Genomic DNA, 18539 nt, shown 5'->3' on the forward strand with positions numbered 1-18539 from the left:
CTACCCTTTTGACACTCCCCATCCCGCCTACCTGGTTCTGGCCCACTTACTCTATGTAACCAATCTCTTTAGTTTCTGGTATACTTTTCCTATGTTGCATGTACATTTTCCATAAATGCGAAGGTGTTGGGTTGGCCAAAAAGTTCATTACATAGTACAGAAAAACCTGAACAAACGTTTTGGCCAATGAATACATGTGTATTTTTGTATTGACTTTTTTTTTTTAACACAAAAAATGGATAACAAACCGGTTAAGTGAAAGTGAAAGTGAAGTTGCTTAGTCATGTCCGACTCTTTGCAGCCCCATAGACTGTAGCCTACCACGCTCCTCCATCCATGGGATTTTCCAGGCAAGAATACTGGAGTGGGGTGCCATTTCCTTCTTCAGAGGATCTTCCTGACCCAGGGATCGAACCCAGATCTCCCACATTGTAAGCAGACACTTTACCGTCTGAACCACCAGGGAAGTCCTACCAAGCCAGTTAGGAGGCGATCAAAAAGTCAAAAAACAAAAAGCAAATGAGAATATAACTGATTCATTTTGTTATTATTATTGTTAAAATTTAACTTTATAGGCAGCTGTTTTCAGAAGTTTTGCTTTGTCTTATCGTTTATCTGGGCTGAGTCTAACTAGGGCTATGTATAAATATTATAAAATATAATTTTATATTTTATTTGTTTAAATCACATCCATATGTTTGCTTAGATAAGTTCTTTATTCTTAAAGTTGTTTGCTTTTGTTTAAAGAAGAGGTTGGAAAACAAAGGTGGATGTCAATGTTTGAATTCCTTCTAGGGAGTGGCAATGCTACAGTCTTCTTTTTTTGGCATGTTGTTTCAAGAAACATGTAACTATTTTAATCCAGACTAAGTTCCTTGGTTGTACCGCTTTCAAAATCTTCACCTTGAGTCAATTAACTAAAGGTAATGTGACAAGTTTGTATCAGTCCAAAGTTGTCATGGCAGACTATGCTACTTTTGTAAATTTCTGTATGAAAGAGATCTCTGTAAATATCCAGGAGAAAAAAGGTTCATTATTGTTGGGAATCAAATGTATCTCTAACATGTCTACAGTCTCCCTCCTGGTTATGTGGCAACTGAATGATGCAGCTTTTCTCCATGTAGTCATACACGATGCAAATCGGGCATTTCAGTAAATTTTGCCTTCACACAGGCAAGTAGCCTTGCACTTTTCCTTGAGCAATTCGTGTTCACAGCCAGCTGTCTTCTTCAAGGAATCACAGTTACTGAGGAGATCTTCATACTCGCAAGTATTGGCTGTAGCAAAAGAGACGAGTTAACATCATTATCATTTTCCTCAGTAGCAACAAAGCAATCCACACATTCCAAGTGTACGCACGAGGCAGTAAGACTGGATAAGCAAGTCAGGGTCGCTTACACCACGAAGGGCCTTTCGCTTCTTGAGGGACATACGAGGCGCGGTAGCTGAATGCACTGATCAACTCACCACTTTTTATTTTGACCTTGGTGATGTGTTTCTAAAGTGCATTGACCTACTTTGCTCCCTTAGCAAAGAGTGTGAAATGAAAATACCTGCAGACTCTAACGTGGGACATACCAGCCACACAGGGCTATTTAAATTTAAATTATTCAAAATTGGGCGAAATTAAAAATTTGGTTCCTTAATCTTACTAGCCACGGTGTTCAAGGACCGCTTGAGACCAGCAGCTACTGGGAAGCTAGTCTGGTAACAAACACTGGCTATTCAATATCTTGTCTCTCAGCCCTGTCCATTGTTCCTCATTCACTTTGCAGTAAATGCAGTCAAGACATTCATTTTATTTATTTGGCTTCACTGAGTCTTAGTTGTGGCATGTGCGATCTAGTTCCCTGACCAGGGATCGAACCCAGGCCCCTGCACCGGGAGGCTGGAGTCTTAGCCACTGGGCTACCAGGAAAGTCCCTCAGGTTCTTTTTAATTCATGCTTTTCGACAGTTTTCTAACTGAATTCCATCCAGTAGTTTCTACACACCATTGCTAGAAAGCTCTTTGTAAAACATCATTCTGACTTTGTCACTCTTTTGTTGGAAACCTTTGAATTGTATGCCTATTGCTAATAGGATAAATTCCAAGCTTCTTAGCAAATACAGCATTCAGTAGAGGTAGATATATTCCACATTTTTTTAAGTTGATATTTTTCCTCTAGTTGATTTATAGTTCTGACATCATCAATATTCTGAATTCTAGTTCTACAATTCAGTGGGAAAGAAAGTGGACTATAGATGAATTCATTTGAAGGTAAAAATCTCAGAGAATATGTCAACTCTACTGTTTGTAATAATTTTAATAAAAGTATCCCAACTATAAAAAGCCAACAGCTACTTTTGTTTCAGATCATGACAACTTTAGAAATGACATTTGTAACATTTATTTTATTTCTTCCCTTTCAGCAATATGTTCGTGGACTCTATGAATCAATATCAAGTACAGGTTGGATTTTGTCATTAAAAATGTGCATACAATCATGATTAAATTATAGGACTGTGATCATTTATTATGTTAATCACCATGCTTCCAATTATACTATAGAAAAACAAATGCTAAATCATCATGAGGGGACTCATTTGCACAAAAAGAAATATTTACTTTGTTTGTGTAGACTGAGTCATAATGTGGTCTCACATCTTAAAATTTATACATTTTGCTCTTTCAAAATACAATCTTTGGTGTAATGGTATTAATGTTGATAAAATAAACTATCAGAAGCATGGATGTATAGCTATTAATGAGCTCTCCATGGTCACAAAAACAAATGAATGCTAGATGTTTCATTTCATCTTACATGTGGAAATATAGGCATACCTCATTTTATTGCATTTCACTTTATTGTGCTTTGCAGATATTGTGTTTTGTTTTTTTAAAATTGAAGGTTTGTGGTGATCCTGCATCAAGCTAATCTATTAGAGTCATTTTCTGAAAGTACTATTTATGTTAACTTAAGTACATTGGCTTTAGACATAATACTATTTCACACTTAATAGACTAGAGGATAGTGTAAAATAGTTTTTATGTGCACTGAGAAACCCCCAAATGTGTGTGACTTTCTGTAGAGTTATCTCTCTCTTGAGTGAGGTATGTCTGTACTCTTTTCATAGCAAAGAATACGAAGGTTATTGAAGTGTGTAAAATATTTATTTACACTCTGTTGAGTAATCGTTTTGTCTTTTGCATAAAGACATTATTTAAATTTGTTAGGAGATTTCTTAATCCATAAAAAGAAAATTAAATACCAATTTTTTTTTTAATTAAAAATTTTTTTGAACCACTCTGTGTGGTGCTTGGGATCTGAGTTTCTTAACCAGGGATCAAACCCATGTCTCCTGCATTGGCAGCATGGAGTCTTAACCACTAGACCACCAGAGAAGTCCCTAAATAGAAATTCCTGACCATAATACAAGGTAATCCTTTCAAACTTACTGCATAATCCATTGTCACAGTTACCAGGGCAACTGCTACAAGGCGTTCCTTGTTGGTAAGGGGTGTTCTTTTTACTCACGTTATTACCACTGCAATTTAAAACACACAATGTTAAATATTTGTCACTTTGCTGTTTGGTTGCCAAGAGCAACATCAATCACTTAATGTATGTTAAGTCATTAAATGTTTTTAGTTATGTTAACAAAACTGAAAAATTACAATTCCCAACGTGTAGATAATTGAGATAACATCCAAGTTAAAGAGACACTTCACACACACTGAGCCATCTCCTTGACTCGAATTCTTCAGGCTGAGCAACTAAGTTGGCATAATTAGCTTAAAGCTTTCAGAGTAAATTCTTGTGGCAACACACTTTTCATCTCCCAGTTGTTGTTTAGTTGCTAAGTTGTGTCTGACTCTTTGTGACTCCATGGACGGTGGCTTGCCAGGCTCCTCTGCCCATGAGATTTCCCAGGCAAGAATACTAGAGTGGGTAGCCTTTCCCTTCTCCAGGGAGTCTTTTCAACCCAGGGACTGAACCCAGGTCTCCTGCATTGCAGGCAGATTCTTTACCATTGAGCCACCAGGGAAGTCTCAGTCAAACTGGTGAGGCAGTCATCTCAATGAGCTGACGAGGAGTAAATACATCCCTTACAGAGCCAGGGGGAGGCCCTGGTGGTAGGGGGCTGCAGTATGAAAAAGAATACTCAGTGTTACAGTATAACTTTATATTAAAAGAGGATAAATACCACAATTTCTCCACTATGAACTAAGGACAACAAAGCTCCCATATATATATCACATTAAATATACATATATTTAATTTCTAGATGATGTTCTGGTACTTAAGTGGCTTATGATGTGCATGTCTGTGGGCCTGAAAAGCTAGGGAAGGCTTGTGAGTTTCCAGAGCTGGTATGTGAGAGATTTTGATATCTACTAAAAAAAGAACATTCGTTTTAAAAGTTTCGATAAATACCAATGTCCTGGGTATAATCAATTACAGTGACTAACTTGTAATTCACTGATGATCATTATCCTATTGACTGTTTATGTAATTCACTGAAAAATACACAGGAATCCAAATCTCAGCAGTGTCGAGGGAGTCAGGAGCCCAAGGCAATGTATCTGCATTTCAGTCTCCCCGCACGGAACATGGCAGGATGCAAGGTGGTGGTGGCCCTTGGGGAAATTATGACACAGATACAAAAGTGTTCCAGAGGTTCTCTCACACCTGCTTTTCCTCGTTATTCACGCCAACTCTCACTTCAGATGCCTGGCTCTAAATGCTTCGTCTCCTACAGCCAAGCAGTGAGTCTGGACACATTCTCCATCTTTCCGCCCATTTCTATGTGGTCCTTGTGTGTATCAGCCCGCACGTCTTCTTCAGGAGGACCTGCTCTGTATGTAGGTGCAGATTCATTGTCTCCAGGGGAGGAGGTCAATTCAGCATCTTCTTAGGCCTCACCTGTCCTTCTCCAAGTGACCTACCAATTCTTTCTATTAATACTAAACTCCGATAGGTGTTTGCAGGAAAATGACTTTGGAGGCCACATGCCTCAAACAGGAAGCTCATGTGTCTGGTCACCTTATGGTAGTTTAGTCAATAAGTCGTGTCTGACTCTTGTGACCCCCCCCACCATGGACTGTAGCACCCCCCTCCCCCAACTCCTCTGTCCATGGGATTTTCCAGGCAAGAATACTGGAGTGGGTTGCCATTTCCTTCTCCACGGGATCTTCTTGACCCAGGGACTGAACCCAGCTATCCTGCATTGCAGGTGGTCTCCTGCATTGCAGGCAGATTCTTTACCAACTGAGCCACCTATAGTATCAAGTAAACCCTGTAGGAGGCTTGGTTTTGGGGACCCCCTGCCTATAGTAGTAAAGAATTCCAAGGTTTAAAAGAAAGCAAGACTAACAGATATCTTAAGGTTAGGTCTTCAATGTATTTGTAGGCTTTGTTCTGGATAACTTCAAACATTTTGCTTACTGAAAAGCATGTTTCTTGCTATAAATAAACACATTAAGGATTGTTCTTTATGGAGTTTTTCGTGAAAACTTCTGAGAAACAAAAGCTTAAGCTGTTACCTTTTTTGGGACTCTGAAATGTATTAAAGATCTTTTGAAAAATCTTTGAGACCCCAAAGAATGAATCATTTCTAATGATAATAACATGCATGGTTTTTAAGATAGGTAGGAGTTGGAACATTTTAGCAGAAAGGGCTGGAATCACAATTTACTATCCTTTATTTTCTATTCCACTACTACCTCTTGCTTAGCCTACAAGCTTCCACCTTCCTAAGATGTGAAATTAGCAAGAAAGAATTATATACCACGTGCTCAGGGAATAACCTTGAGCTCCAGGGAAAAGGGAATTGAGAGAAAAGACATCAACTCATAACTGAGGAAAGTGTTTCAGGAACTGAGAACTTGATCTCTTCTCTGGTAAGTTGAATGTATCTCATTTTAAAAAGCCTTTCCCAAAATTTATTCCTTCCCTTTATTGAAACAGGCTTTTAATTTTGATTGGTTGAATATAAGAGTATTTTAAAATATTAAATTGCCAATGAATTATTGGTATACAGTTTAAAGTGTATACTTACGCAGGACAGTATTGACAAACATAGTAGTATTTTAGACTCTCTTGGTTGGGGCAGTAGGCAATTCCACATCCAACACGGAAAGATGAATACCAGACAAGCTACAAATCCATAAGTGAATACAAGAGAGTACATTAAAGAAGACGGGCAAATGTTAAAATGCAAACAACAGCAAATGCCTTCTGGAAATGTTTAAACTACTGAAACAAAGTCACAAACTTTACAAATATTAAATTCCACGTACATTCACTACCTTATCCATTTCTAATGCTGGAACAGTACCACATGTACTTCCTTGCTAAGAATTTTGCAGACCATGGTAAAAATGGTGTGAAATGAAATACCAGCCAGATGCCAGGATTCTATTATACTCAAGCTCTTCTCCTAAACTGAACAGTGGAGTTGGTCATCATCTGGAGACGCCTCCTCTGTTAGGGCCCTTGTGGCCGAAGTGTTTCATTTGTACTGCTCACCTGGGTGTAATGTCCAACAACTGCGCTGGCGCTCTTTGGTCCCGCACCATAGACAAAATTGTGACGCTCGTCAAACCAGCTTTGGATTGCATCCGACCAGGCGGTGGGGTCACTCGACATGTACAGATTCTCACCACATTTTGTGCCTAAGGAGAAACAATCAGATTATCATGAAGACAGCAACAAAGCAGGCCATGGCAAGAGAAGTCAGCCATATGAACACAAGAATGCTACCTTCAAACTCTGCCTGTAGGTTCTAACTGTAATACATTAAAAAAGGGCTTCCATTCCTAATCAATTACAAAGGAAAAAAGAAGACGGATCTACCTAGCCCACTGAGACTGGTCACAACGTGTAACCTTTGAATAGGTCGAGAAGACTTTATTCTAACAAGGACCTACTGTATAGCACAGGGAATGATCCTAAATATCTTGTAATAACTTATAATGGAAGAGAATGTGAAAAGAAAGAATACACATATTTATCTATCTGTATATTTGAATCACCTTACTGTACATCTGAAACTAACACAACATTGTAAATCAACTTTATTTCAATAAAAATTAAAACGAAACAAATCCTTCTCCTTCTGGGTTGTCAAAGATGCATTCTTTTTCATGCTAAATCCTTTATATGTATACTGTGTGTGCTTTCGGCTTTGTATGGTTAAGCTTGAGTAAGGCAGCAACAACTTCTATTATTTCTTTCCTCTTACCCTCAATTTTTCACATATAAGAGCTATAAATATTTATGATTATGATTTGTGTAAACTTCAGGGAAGAAAAGATTATAGGCAGTCTTTTTTTTTTTCTTTTTTGGCTGTGCCACAGGGCATGTGGGAATTTAGTTCTCCAAACAGGGATTGAACCCAAGTCCCCCTACATTGGAAGCTCAGAGTGTTAATCACCAGGGAAGTCCCCAGCATATAGACTTTAAGACCTCTAATCAAGAGACAACTGACATCAGGAGGAAGACAACTTTCAGAATTTGTTGATCTTTCCTTAATCAATAAATCATACTGTCTCAAAGCCAAACCCTCCTCAGGGAGCTAGGGAGGAAGGACTTTGCAGAAGCTGAAATCGGCAGAATGTTGGGACAGGAAGCTTTGGCCTCTCCTACCCTCAACAGACACACTGACTCAGCAACAATTCATGAACTGATTGCCCTCGTGAGAAATCAAGAAATTTTTAAGGCTTCATACTCTGAAGGATATACAACCAGACTCCCTGAAGTCTGTAGGGAAATTGGAAAACCCTCTTGCAAGAGTTCCTACCCTCAGCACAGTGCCATATGATCAGAAAAGAATCCCTAGTTTCCAGCTTCTCCCAGGGGAGGGAAGGAGTTGGTTCATATGTCCCACAACCCAAATTTTGCAAGGGCACTCCCCACAGGGCTGACTTCTGTCTTGCTAGTGTTGGAGCTCTGACAGTTGGGTAAAAAAGGAGATGGTGACTGGGCTGATAGATCCCATAACTCCTCCTGGGTCAGCGCCAGAGCAAACAGATGAAAAATCTTAGCTCTGAGCTCTACCCTGGGCGGTAGAGTGGATGTGTACAGTGCTCCAATTTCTCTGGGGTTACCCAAAGAACTGGCATCTTCCTTGCCAGTCCTGGAGCAGTGTCTTGCTCCCTGGGGGATAACAGAGTTGGCAATTTGGACTGAGAGATATCATAACCCTTTTCTACAGCTCAGCACAGGGTAAGCAGAAAAAGATCGCAACTGCCTGCTTCTCCCTGGGGAGGGAAGGAGTTGGTTTGGTTATCTGATGCCACACATTTCCAGAGGCTGCCTGAAGAACTGCCTCCTGACTTGCCTGTTTTGGAATGCTAACAAGACTTAGCATAAACTCACTGTCTGGGGCTAGTAAGAACAGAGATAGAGATGTGGGCTGGCGGTTGCCATAACTTCCCTTCTTCGCTCAGCACAGAGTGAGCAAATAAAATACCCTAGTGGCTAGCCTCTCCCCGGGGAGAGAAAGAATTGGATGGAATGTCCAGAAATCCATTTTTTTTTTCCGGGAGCTTCCTGAAGAAATGACTGAGACTCCTTTCTGACCACAATGGACTTGAAGAGGCATTTTTCCAAAGATAATGTACGAATGGCCAGTAGGTATATGCAAAGGGACTCAGAAGTCAGTAATCATGAGGAAAATGCAGATCAAAACCACAGTGAAATACATAACCTTACCCCCACTGCCAAGATGTTATTAAAAAAAAAAAAAGAAAAAGACAGCACGTGATAGTGATGATGTGGAGAAACTGGAATCCTTGTATATTCCGTTGGTGAGAATGCAAAATGGTACAGCTGCTGTGAGAAACAGTATGGAGCTTCCTCAAAAAATTAAAAGTAGAACTATCAAACGATCCAGCAGTCCTGAGTCTGAGTATTTATCCACAAGAACTGAAATCAGAATCTTGAGATATTTGCACTGTTATGTTCATTCCAGCACTATTCATGACAGCCAAGATGTGGAAACAATCTAAGGGTCCACCAACAGATGAATGGATAAACGAAATGTGGTCTATGCATACAATGGGCTATCATTCATCCTTAGAAAAGAAGGAAATTCTGCAACATGCAACAACATGGATGAGCCCTGAGAACATTATGCTAAGTGAAACCACCTAGTCACAGAAAGACAACGAGTGCCCGATTCCATCACTGTGAATTATCTCACAGAATCTAGAGGTGGCATGGGGGCTGCTGAGCTTGGGGGAAGGGAGAATGGGGAGTCACTAAACAATGGGCGTAAACTTTCAGGGAAGCTAGATGACTAAGTTCTAGATGTCTGATGGACAACAAGGCATCTGTAGTTAACAGTATTGGATTATACACTTAAGCATTTCTTAAGAGAGTAAATCACATGTTGAGTCTTTACTATCATAATACCTTTTTTAAAAACTGGAAAAAACGTGTTCTTACCACAAAAAAGAATTTGAAAAAGAAATAAGTGCCTTGTAGTCCAGAAAATTTTCCCTACCTTTTTTAGCCCTCATTTAATATTTACATTTTGGTGACTTGAAATAACAATGTCTGTGTGCTGCTTAAAGAGAGTATAAAATGTTTGTGAATATCTCCTTTAACAGGGAAAGACAGAAACTAAGAATCTAACAGTAGACTTGGGTTTTTAAGGCCATTTGTTCCAATATTCTACTGAATGCAGTCACTTCTTGTAATTTCATCATAATGCTTGCATCCAACAATATAAACAATAATAATTCTGCTGAAATAATAGGTAAGCTAGTCACTGCTTTTCTTTATTTATTCTTTTTTTATTCTTTTTAAAATTTTTTTTTATTCACTGCTTTTAAACTGGGCTTGTCTATGTACATATCATGCTTGATAATGTAAAATATTTTATGTAATGTTTATGCATACAAGTTTTTTTTCTTCCATGGTTTTTATGATCCTTGATATGTCTTATAATTTTTTTGAGTCTATTATTCTATACATTATAGGCACATAGTCTATATGAAATATTTGATAGTTTGTCATCAGAAGTTTAAAAAATGAATCAACACACCCAAAATATTGATCCTGATTTTAAAAGCTTATATATTTTTGGTGTAAAATTTAGGAACAGTTCAACATATTTTAATACATTTTGGGAATGCAAAATAAATGGATTTCAAAACACCAAACAGCTACACAAAAAAGGCAAAGGGTGAGAAATTAGGAAGCCTGGTTAATTTTCCAATGTATGATACTCTCTCCTGTTATGTTTTTGCATAATATATTCCTTCACATTCTTATTTTTTAGTCTTGAAAATTGGAAAAATGATTCTGCATGACCTCTTTACCATGAGCAGGTCAAAGAAATAAATGAGCTGCTTAAGAAATAAATCTGCATAATGGAAACAATCAACAAACACAATACAGTACTTTTTTGTGTACTGGTTCATATCTAGTACTAGTTTGTATCTCTTTATATACAGACACTTTATTTTAAAAATACAGCCATATATTTATTTGCAAAGTCTTCTTAGTACAATGCCCCAGAGTGGTCTATCCTATTATTTGTCCAGTATTTTATTTGTTCATTTATTCAGCAAACACGTATTGATTTACGTACTGGTCTTTCGTTCATCTGGATTGCTGTGTTCCAAAGAGCACTTGTTTGCCCACTTCTGGGCATTTGCTGTCACTTCTCTGCTCCATTCCTAAATGTCCCAAGAAAAACAAGATACACAAAGATTAAACTCCAATGAAGTACGCGCTTTAAAATCTGATTGGTAGGCTGATTTTGCACTACTTTAAAACTTCTGTAGATGTGCTAGGTTGGCCAAAAAGTTATATTATCATCTAAGTTATGATATTATCTAATTGTCATTGGTATTAAAATATCTTTTTATTTGTATATGTGTGTCTTTATCTGCCCCAGTGCCAGTTACCACACAAAGACAAGTCCCCAGGTGATATATTTAATGAGAGAAACACCTAAGATAATACAATATTATCTGACTATGACAGCATAGCAGCCACACCTAAGATCTTTTAGTAATGGTGCTACTCTTGATACTAATTAACATGTGAGGGAGTGTAACTAAATTTCAAGAGTAATAAGCAGACCCAGGTTATTGCCAATTTCATTTGTAGCCCACTGTGTCCATATGGGAGAGGACAGTTTTTATGGACTATTTCCTGGGAAATGGGCTGTTATAATATTCACCCTAAAAGGCATTAATCCTGAAGATAGATTTCTTTATTTTTGACTGAGGAAGATAGTGAACAAAAGAAATGTAATGACTTCACATTTGATGTCTGAAGATTTGGCATCTGGGTCTGCATTCCCAATTTTATTGCCTTATAACTTTGACAAGCTATTTAAACATTATAAAGGGAAACTCATTTCTGCCCTTCCCATGACACAGCTAAATGAAATAAAAAATAGAGACAGAAATTTGTAAACCACAAAATTTTTAAGACAGGCCAGTTACCAGCTGCCTATTCTTACCAACTCTGGTTCACACTACTTTCTTATATTCCTGCTTCTTACCATCTTTAGCATGTTGCTGGCAGGTGGAGAGACTGATTTCCTTAGTTCATTGTGTTTATTTACAATTTCTCTTTGGACTTCAGCTTGAGTGGTTATCAGAGCAGTAAAGGATGGATCCTAAAGGGAAATAAAAATAAGGTTATTTTTTAATTGCATTTAAGAGGGAAATAAAAATTTTTTAATTGCATTTGAGAGGCAATAAGTTAATTTAAGGAACCGGGGATTAATTTACAAGATGTTCCATTCAGGACACTGTGAATTGGTAAGCATTGTCAATGAACTGAGCCAAAGCCACAACAAATAGGAAAGAGATAGTTTGAAGCTTTGAGAATGGGGATGTAACTTATGTCATGACAAATTAAAAACTCTTTTGAGGCCACAAATACCAATTTTGAGTTTCTGGGGAACTCTCAATATGATTTTTCTCAATATATGAGTGATAATGCTTTATAGTATTTTATAATTTGCCTACAAAGGCATACAACAAGAACATTAAGACAGATTCATCCACATGCTCCAACAGGGGGATAAGAGTGGAACTCAAGAATCACCCTATACTTTAAAGGTAAGTTTGTCCTGACATGGTATCGTTTCTTAGAGAAGGAATGTCTTTAGATTAAGAATGTTTAGGTTCAGTCAAAGTGCATTCTATATTCTAGTAAAATGATTCTGCTCTGTAGATTTTATGGAGTCACTCAAAAGACCCTCTTAAAAAAATCTCCAAGGCCATTTGGAGGAAGCAAAGCCATCCAATCAGTGTACCATTCCTGGCTGTGTTCCTTTTAGTAACAGAAATAAAACTGATAAGGTATTAAACCAGGTGCAGATATTCTTGGTGTATCATTGTGTGTGTGTGCTGGAGGAGGGTTGAGTCCTAAACCTGGAGGTGGAGTAGGGTATGTGAATTGTTCCCACAAGGTCTAGCAATAGGATAGCCTAAATTTACAAAAAAGGCTGATATTACATGAGCATGAATAAAATTTTGAAGTGTAAATCTGAACAGATGGGGTCTTTTGTTGATTTTCCCTTGACACCTTGGGATAAGTTATTCTCTGCTTCTCTAGTATTGAGTCCCATCAGTTCAGTTCAGTTCAGTTCAGTCAGTAATGTCCAACTCTTTGAGACCCTATGGACTGCAGCACACCAGGCCTCCCTGTCCATCACCAACTCCCAGAGTTTACTCAAACTCATGTTCATTGAGTTGTTGACGCCATTAAACCATCTCATCCTCTGTTGTTCCCTTCTTCTGCCTTCAATCTTTCCCAGGTTTAGGGTCTTTTCCAATGAGTCAGCTCTTTTTATCAGGTGGCCAAAGTATTGGAGCTTCAGCTTCAGCATCAGTCCTTCCAATGAATATTCAGGACTGATTACCTTTAGGATTGACTAGTTTGATCTCCTTGCAGTCCAAGGACTCTCAGGCGTCTTCTCCAACACCACAGTTCAAAAGCATCAATTCTTTGGTGCTCAGTTTTCTTTATAGTCCAACTCTCACATCCATACATGACTGCTAGAAAAACCATAACTTTGACTAGGTGGACCTTTTTTGGCAAAGTAATGTCTCTGCTTTTTAGTTTGCTGTCTAGGTTTGTCATAACTTTTCTTGCAAGGAGTAAGCGTCTTTTAATTTCATGACTGCAGTCACTATCTGCAGTGATTTTGGAACCACTCCCCATCTGATCCCCAAAAGAAAAAGTCTATCACTCTTTCCATTGTTTCCCACCTATTTGCCATGAAGTGATGGGACCAGATGCCATAATCTTAGTTTTCTGAATGTTGAGTATTAAGCCAACTTTTCACTCTTCTCTTTCACTTTCATCAAGAGGCTCTTTAGTACTTCTTCTTCACTTTCTGCCATAAGGCTGGTGTTATCTGCATATCTGAGGTTATTAATATTTCTCCTGGCAAACTTGATTCCAGCTTGTGCTTCCTCCAGCCCAGCATTTTGCATGATGTACTCTGCATATAAGCTAAATTAGCATGGTGACAATATACAGCCTTGACGTACTCTTTCCCCAATTTGGAACCAGTCTGTTGTTCCATGTCTGATTCTGTTGCTTCTTGACATGTATACAGATTTCTCAGGAGGCAAGAAAGGTGGTCTGGTATTCCCATCTCTTGAAGAATTTTCCACAGTTTGTTGTGATCCACACAGTCTAAGGCTCTGATGTAGTCAACAAAGCAGAAGTAGATGTTTTTCTGAAACTCATTTGCTTTTTCCAATGATCCAATGGATGTTGGCAATTTGACCTCTGGTTCCTCTGCCTTTTCTAAATCCAGCTTGTACATCTAGAAGTTCTTGGTTCGTGTACTATTTAAGCTTGAATTGGAGAATTTTGAGCATTACTTTGCTAGTGTGTGAGATAAAAGTTATGACCAACTTAGACAGCATATTAAAAAGCAGAAACATTACTTTGCCAACAAAGGTCCATCTAGTCAAGGCTATGGTTTTCCCAGTAGTCATGTATGGATGTGAGAGTTGGACTATAAAGAAAGCTGAGTGCCAAAGAATTGATGCTTTTGAACTGTGGTGTTAGAGAAGACTCTTGAGAGTCCCTTGGACTGCAAGGAGATCTAACCAGTCCATCGTAAAGGAAATCAGTCCTGGGTGTTCATTGGAAGACTGATGTTGAAGCTAAAGCTCCAATACTTTGGCCACCTGATGGAAAGAACTGACTCACTGGAAAAGACCCTGATGCTGGGAAAGATTGAGGGCAGGAGGAGAAGGGGATGACAGAGGATGAGATGGTTGGATGGCATCACTGACTTGATGGACATGGGTTTTGGTGGCCTCCAGGAGTTGGTGTTGGACAGGGAGGCCTGGCGTGCTGTGGTTCATGGGGTCACAAAGAGTTGGACAAGACTGAGTGAATGAACTGAACTGAGATGAGTCCAACTGTGTAGCAGTTCGAACATTCTTAGGCACTGAGTCCCCTCAAAGCTCTGCAAATACTGTGAACATGGGTCTGACTACATTTTATCACCATCACCTCATCATGCGTCTATTTCTCCTGTCTGCTTATTATGTTCCTAAGGACAGGGACCAATACTGAATGAAAAATGAATCCAATGACACATGTCTTTAAAAGAGACATAGAGGAGAAGGTGATGTGAAGATGGAGGCAGAGATTGCAGTGAGGCAGCCACAAGTCAAGAACACCAAGGACTGGTAGAAACTACCAGAAGCTAGGAGACACTGAACAGACTTCCTCTTTGATCCTCCAGAGGGAGCATGGCCCTGCTGATACCCGGATTTCACACTTCTGGCTTTCAGAACTGTGAGAGAATAAATTTCCATGTGCAAAGCCACCAAAATTGTGTTAATTTCTTTACAACAACCCTAAAGACGTACTACATTAATTTTCCAGATCATTTCATCATGTACTCAATATAAAAATACTGAACTATTTTTCTTTTTTCAAAAATGCTAAATCTTTGAAATTTGGTCTGTCTTTTATCTCGTTATGGAAAAGTCACATTTCAAAGTTTTCACAATAGCCTTGTGTGACTGACAGCATCCTTAAACTTTCATCTAGATAATTAAGTTCTTTGAGCTATGAGTGGGTACTCTGATGTACCAGACACTCACTTTTTCCACTCTCCACTTTCCACTTTTTGCCATCCCAAAGAGTTCTGGGAAGATTTTTGATTTTAACCTTACCTTTCCTTCGGTGGGGAAAGATGGAAGCAGCACAGCGGCCAGGAACAGCAGCACGGGGAGCAAAGCCATAGCTAGGAAGTAAGTCACAGAGAACACAGATCTGCATCAAAACATGTAGTACAGGGACCTCTAAGATGGAAGAACGAATGTAATGATATTGGTTATTTCAACTGAGCTGTGATTCCCAAAGTCATAAGTAATGTAAGGAGAGAGAATTACCATACGGTGCAAGAGGAATCAGTAGACCCACCCCTGTCTCTGAATGAAACGATAAGTTGTAGAACTTGAATTATACCTGTAAAGGAAAGGGACGTACTGTTTTCTGCCCAGTTCTATTGCTCCTGAACTCATCAGAAAAAAAAAAAAACCATGGAAAAAAAAAACAGATTCCTTCACAGATAATTATGATCCTACATTGATTATTGAAGGCAGGAGGAGAAGGGGATGACAGAGGATGAGATGGTTGGATGGCCTAACTGACTCAATGGACATGAGCAAGCTTCAGGAGATGGTGAAGGACAGAAAAGCCTGGTGTGCTATAGTCCATGCGGTTGCAAGGAGTCAGACACATCTGAGCAACAATTGATCATTCAGCTCAATTTTGGGGAAAGCTTGTTTACATTGTATAACATCTCTTAGCTTCCTCTTCTCTATGAAAACTAGATGTTTGTCCTTTTATTTACAAACAACTCTAATCAAAATTCCAGTGTTGTGACTACACAGAAATAAATGTACAGATACTTTATTAGCAGTTATTTCTTCAACGGAGGCATTAGAAGTGGTTTATTTTTTTCCCTTAAACTTGTCTATATTTTCACATTTCCCAGTATAGAAAAAATGCAAATAGAGCAAATGTACTGAAAGTCCAGGCTGTTCAAATCTGCTGAATCCATGATTAGGTAGAAAGGGGGTTTAATATCTTTATTAACTTTTAAAACCACACTCAGCATTGGGTTGCCCAGGTTGTCCTTCCCCAATGTGTCAAAAAAAAAAAAAAAATCCTTGGTCCTTTAGATGAAGCAACAAGAACTAAGTTTAGGAAGAAATTGTATTCCCTCTCTAGTATTAGTCATATAAACTGCTCACTTTGTTAAGTAAGGAATGATACCTTGATTAGCTCTCTTCCTATGAAATTGGTACTCCCAAATTCTTGGAGTGAAAGAAAATTCTAAATTATTTATCTGCAGTACTTCTTGTGAAATTCGTTCAGCCATGTCCGACTCTTTGTGACCCATGGGCAATATGGTCCATGGAGTTCTCCAGGCCTGGACACTGGAGTGGATAGCCTGTCCCTTCTCCAGGGGATCTTCCCGACCCAGGATTTGAACTGGGGTCTCCTGCATTGCAGGTGGACTTTTTACCACCTGACCTACCAGGGAAGTCAGAACTTCTTAGGTCTTATTAATTTGTAAAGAGTAGACAATTGATACTTATTCTGTATATTGCCTTCCTTCTCAATAGTATGATCTTCAAAGGGAGGGGAATGAACATTTATGGATAGTTTGTGGTAAAATGCAATGTTTAATTACCTTGGTGGGTAAGGCAGTATTTTACCAATGAAAGAATTGAGGCTTAGAAGAGTTAATTGACTTATGCCAATGAAAATTTCTAAAGTAATGTTAGAAACTAACCTTCATCCAATTATGATGTCCAAATCAATACACATTGAAAGGAAAATATAGTTTCAACTGGGAAAAATCAATCATTTTGCAGCCTAATGGAGATACTTTATTTTAACAATCCCTATGTTAATATATAAACGTATATATTTGCAATAAAAATCACTAACATGGAAGGGTATATAAAATGTAAAAATTGTCATATTTTACATTTTTCTATGAAATACAGTTTTAGTATAATTGTTTCAAAGTAAAAAATAGAAACTTGTATATCCAAAAGTTGGAAACTTTTGGAAAAAAGTTTCCAAAAAAATGGAAACTTACATTATGTATTTTAGACTGAGATGCAAAAAATTCATGTTTCAACTTGACATAGTGAGAGTAGAACTGACCCATTCTCTCAATAAAAATTTATCCATTAAGCTTGAAAATCATGGATTCACTTATTAAACATATAGTTTTACCACTAGCAAAATAAAAATGATTGACAAAATGTTCACATTTAAATAAATGAGTTATGCCTTACTGTTGGTTTTTAGAGCAGGATGAAGAGTCTGCTTTGTCTGTAGGAAGAAAAAGGGTGCAGAAGAGATTAGAGCACAATATATATTACATCTATTTCTGTTTTTGAACTTTCTGGTTTGCAAGTAAATCTAAATCAACACATTTCCAAAATAGAATTTTTTTTATATCAATGGCTTCCAATTTCATTGCCAGTTATCTGATGTTGTTTTTGACATTATTTAGCTTTCATTTAGCTTTTAACAAGAGTAAGTAAAGAACAGGGCTTCCCAGGTGGTTCAGTGGTAAAGAATCTGCCTGCCAATGCAGGAAATGCAGGAGACACAAGTTCAATCCCTGGGGAGGGAAGATCCCATGAAGGAGGAAATGGCAATCCACTCCAGTATTCTTGCCTGGAGAATCCCATGGACAGAGCAGCCTGATAAGCTACAGTCTAGAGGGTCACAAAGAATCAGATATGACTGAGCAACTGAGCATGCACACAAGTAAAGCATATTCTCACTCTTCTTATGCATACTAAAAGTTCAGTTCAGTTCAGTTCAGTCGCTCAGTCATGTCTGACTCTTTGCAAAACCATGAACTGCAGCACACCAGGCCTCCCTGTCCATCACCAACTCCCGGAGTTTACTCAGGCTCATGTCCATCGAGTCGGTGATGCCATCTAACCATCACATCCTCTGTCGTCCCCTTCTCCTCCTGCCTTCAATCTTTCCCAGGTTCAGGGTCTTTTCCAATGAGTCAGCTCTTCACATCAGGAGGCCAAAATATTGGAGTTTCAGGTTCAACATCAGTCCTTCCAACGAACACCCAGGACTGATTTTCTTTAGGATGGACTGGTTGGATCTCCTTTCAGTCCAAGGGACTCCCAAGAGTCTTCTCCAACACCACGGTTCAAAAGCATCAATTCTTCAGTGCTCATCTTTCTTTATAGTCCAACTCTCACATCCATACATGACCACTGGAAAAACCATAGCCTTGACTAGACGGACCTTTGTTGACAAAGTAATGTCTCTGCTTTTTAATATGCTGTATAGGTTGGTCATAACTTTCCTTCCAAGGAGTAAGCGTCTTTTAATTTCATGGCTGCCATCACCATCTGCAGTGATTTTGGAGCCCCCCAAAATAAAGTCAGCCACTGTTTCCACTGTTTCCCCATCTATTTGCCATGAAGTGATGGGACCGGATGCCGTGATCTTTTTTTTCTGAATGTTGAGCTTTAAGCCAACTTTTTCA

At 38.6% G+C, this 18539-nt stretch overlaps 1 protein-coding gene across 1 annotated transcript; it reads right to left on the bottom strand.

Moving 5' to 3' along the window:
• Positions 1 to 936: 936 nt before the first annotated feature.
• Positions 937 to 15249, bottom strand: LOC136151453 (cysteine-rich secretory protein 2-like). The gene is made up of 7 exons (XM_065912588.1): positions 15166 to 15249; positions 11508 to 11624; positions 10584 to 10671; positions 6512 to 6657; positions 6042 to 6139; positions 3439 to 3527; positions 937 to 1277 (listed from the first exon to the last, which is right to left on the bottom strand). The coding sequence occupies exons 1-7, from the start codon at positions 15232 to 15234 to the stop codon at positions 1150 to 1152; spliced, it is 735 nt and encodes a 244-aa protein (XP_065768660.1). The 5' UTR covers positions 15235 to 15249; the 3' UTR covers positions 937 to 1149.
• Positions 15250 to 18539: the final 3290 nt, after the last annotated feature.

Source organism: Muntiacus reevesi, chromosome 20 (assembly GCF_963930625.1).
Source record: "Muntiacus reevesi chromosome 20, mMunRee1.1, whole genome shotgun sequence".
NCBI classification, from domain to species: domain Eukaryota; kingdom Metazoa; phylum Chordata; class Mammalia; order Artiodactyla; family Cervidae; genus Muntiacus; species Muntiacus reevesi.

Excerpts from the sequence above, each read along its gene's own strand:
- LOC136151453 (XM_065912588.1), bottom strand. The coding sequence starts at position 15,234 with ATGGCTTTGCTCCCCGTGCTGCTGTTCCTGGCCGCTGTGCTGCTTCCA. Across the intron at positions 6,658-10,583 it reads TCCAGATGAACGAAAGACCA|GCACAAAATGTGGTGAGAAT; the intron begins GTACGTAAATCA and ends GTTTCTCCTTAG. Across the intron at positions 6,140-6,511 it reads TTGTTGGACATTACACCCAG|CTTGTCTGGTATTCATCTTT; the intron begins GTGAGCAGTACA and ends ATGGATTTGTAG.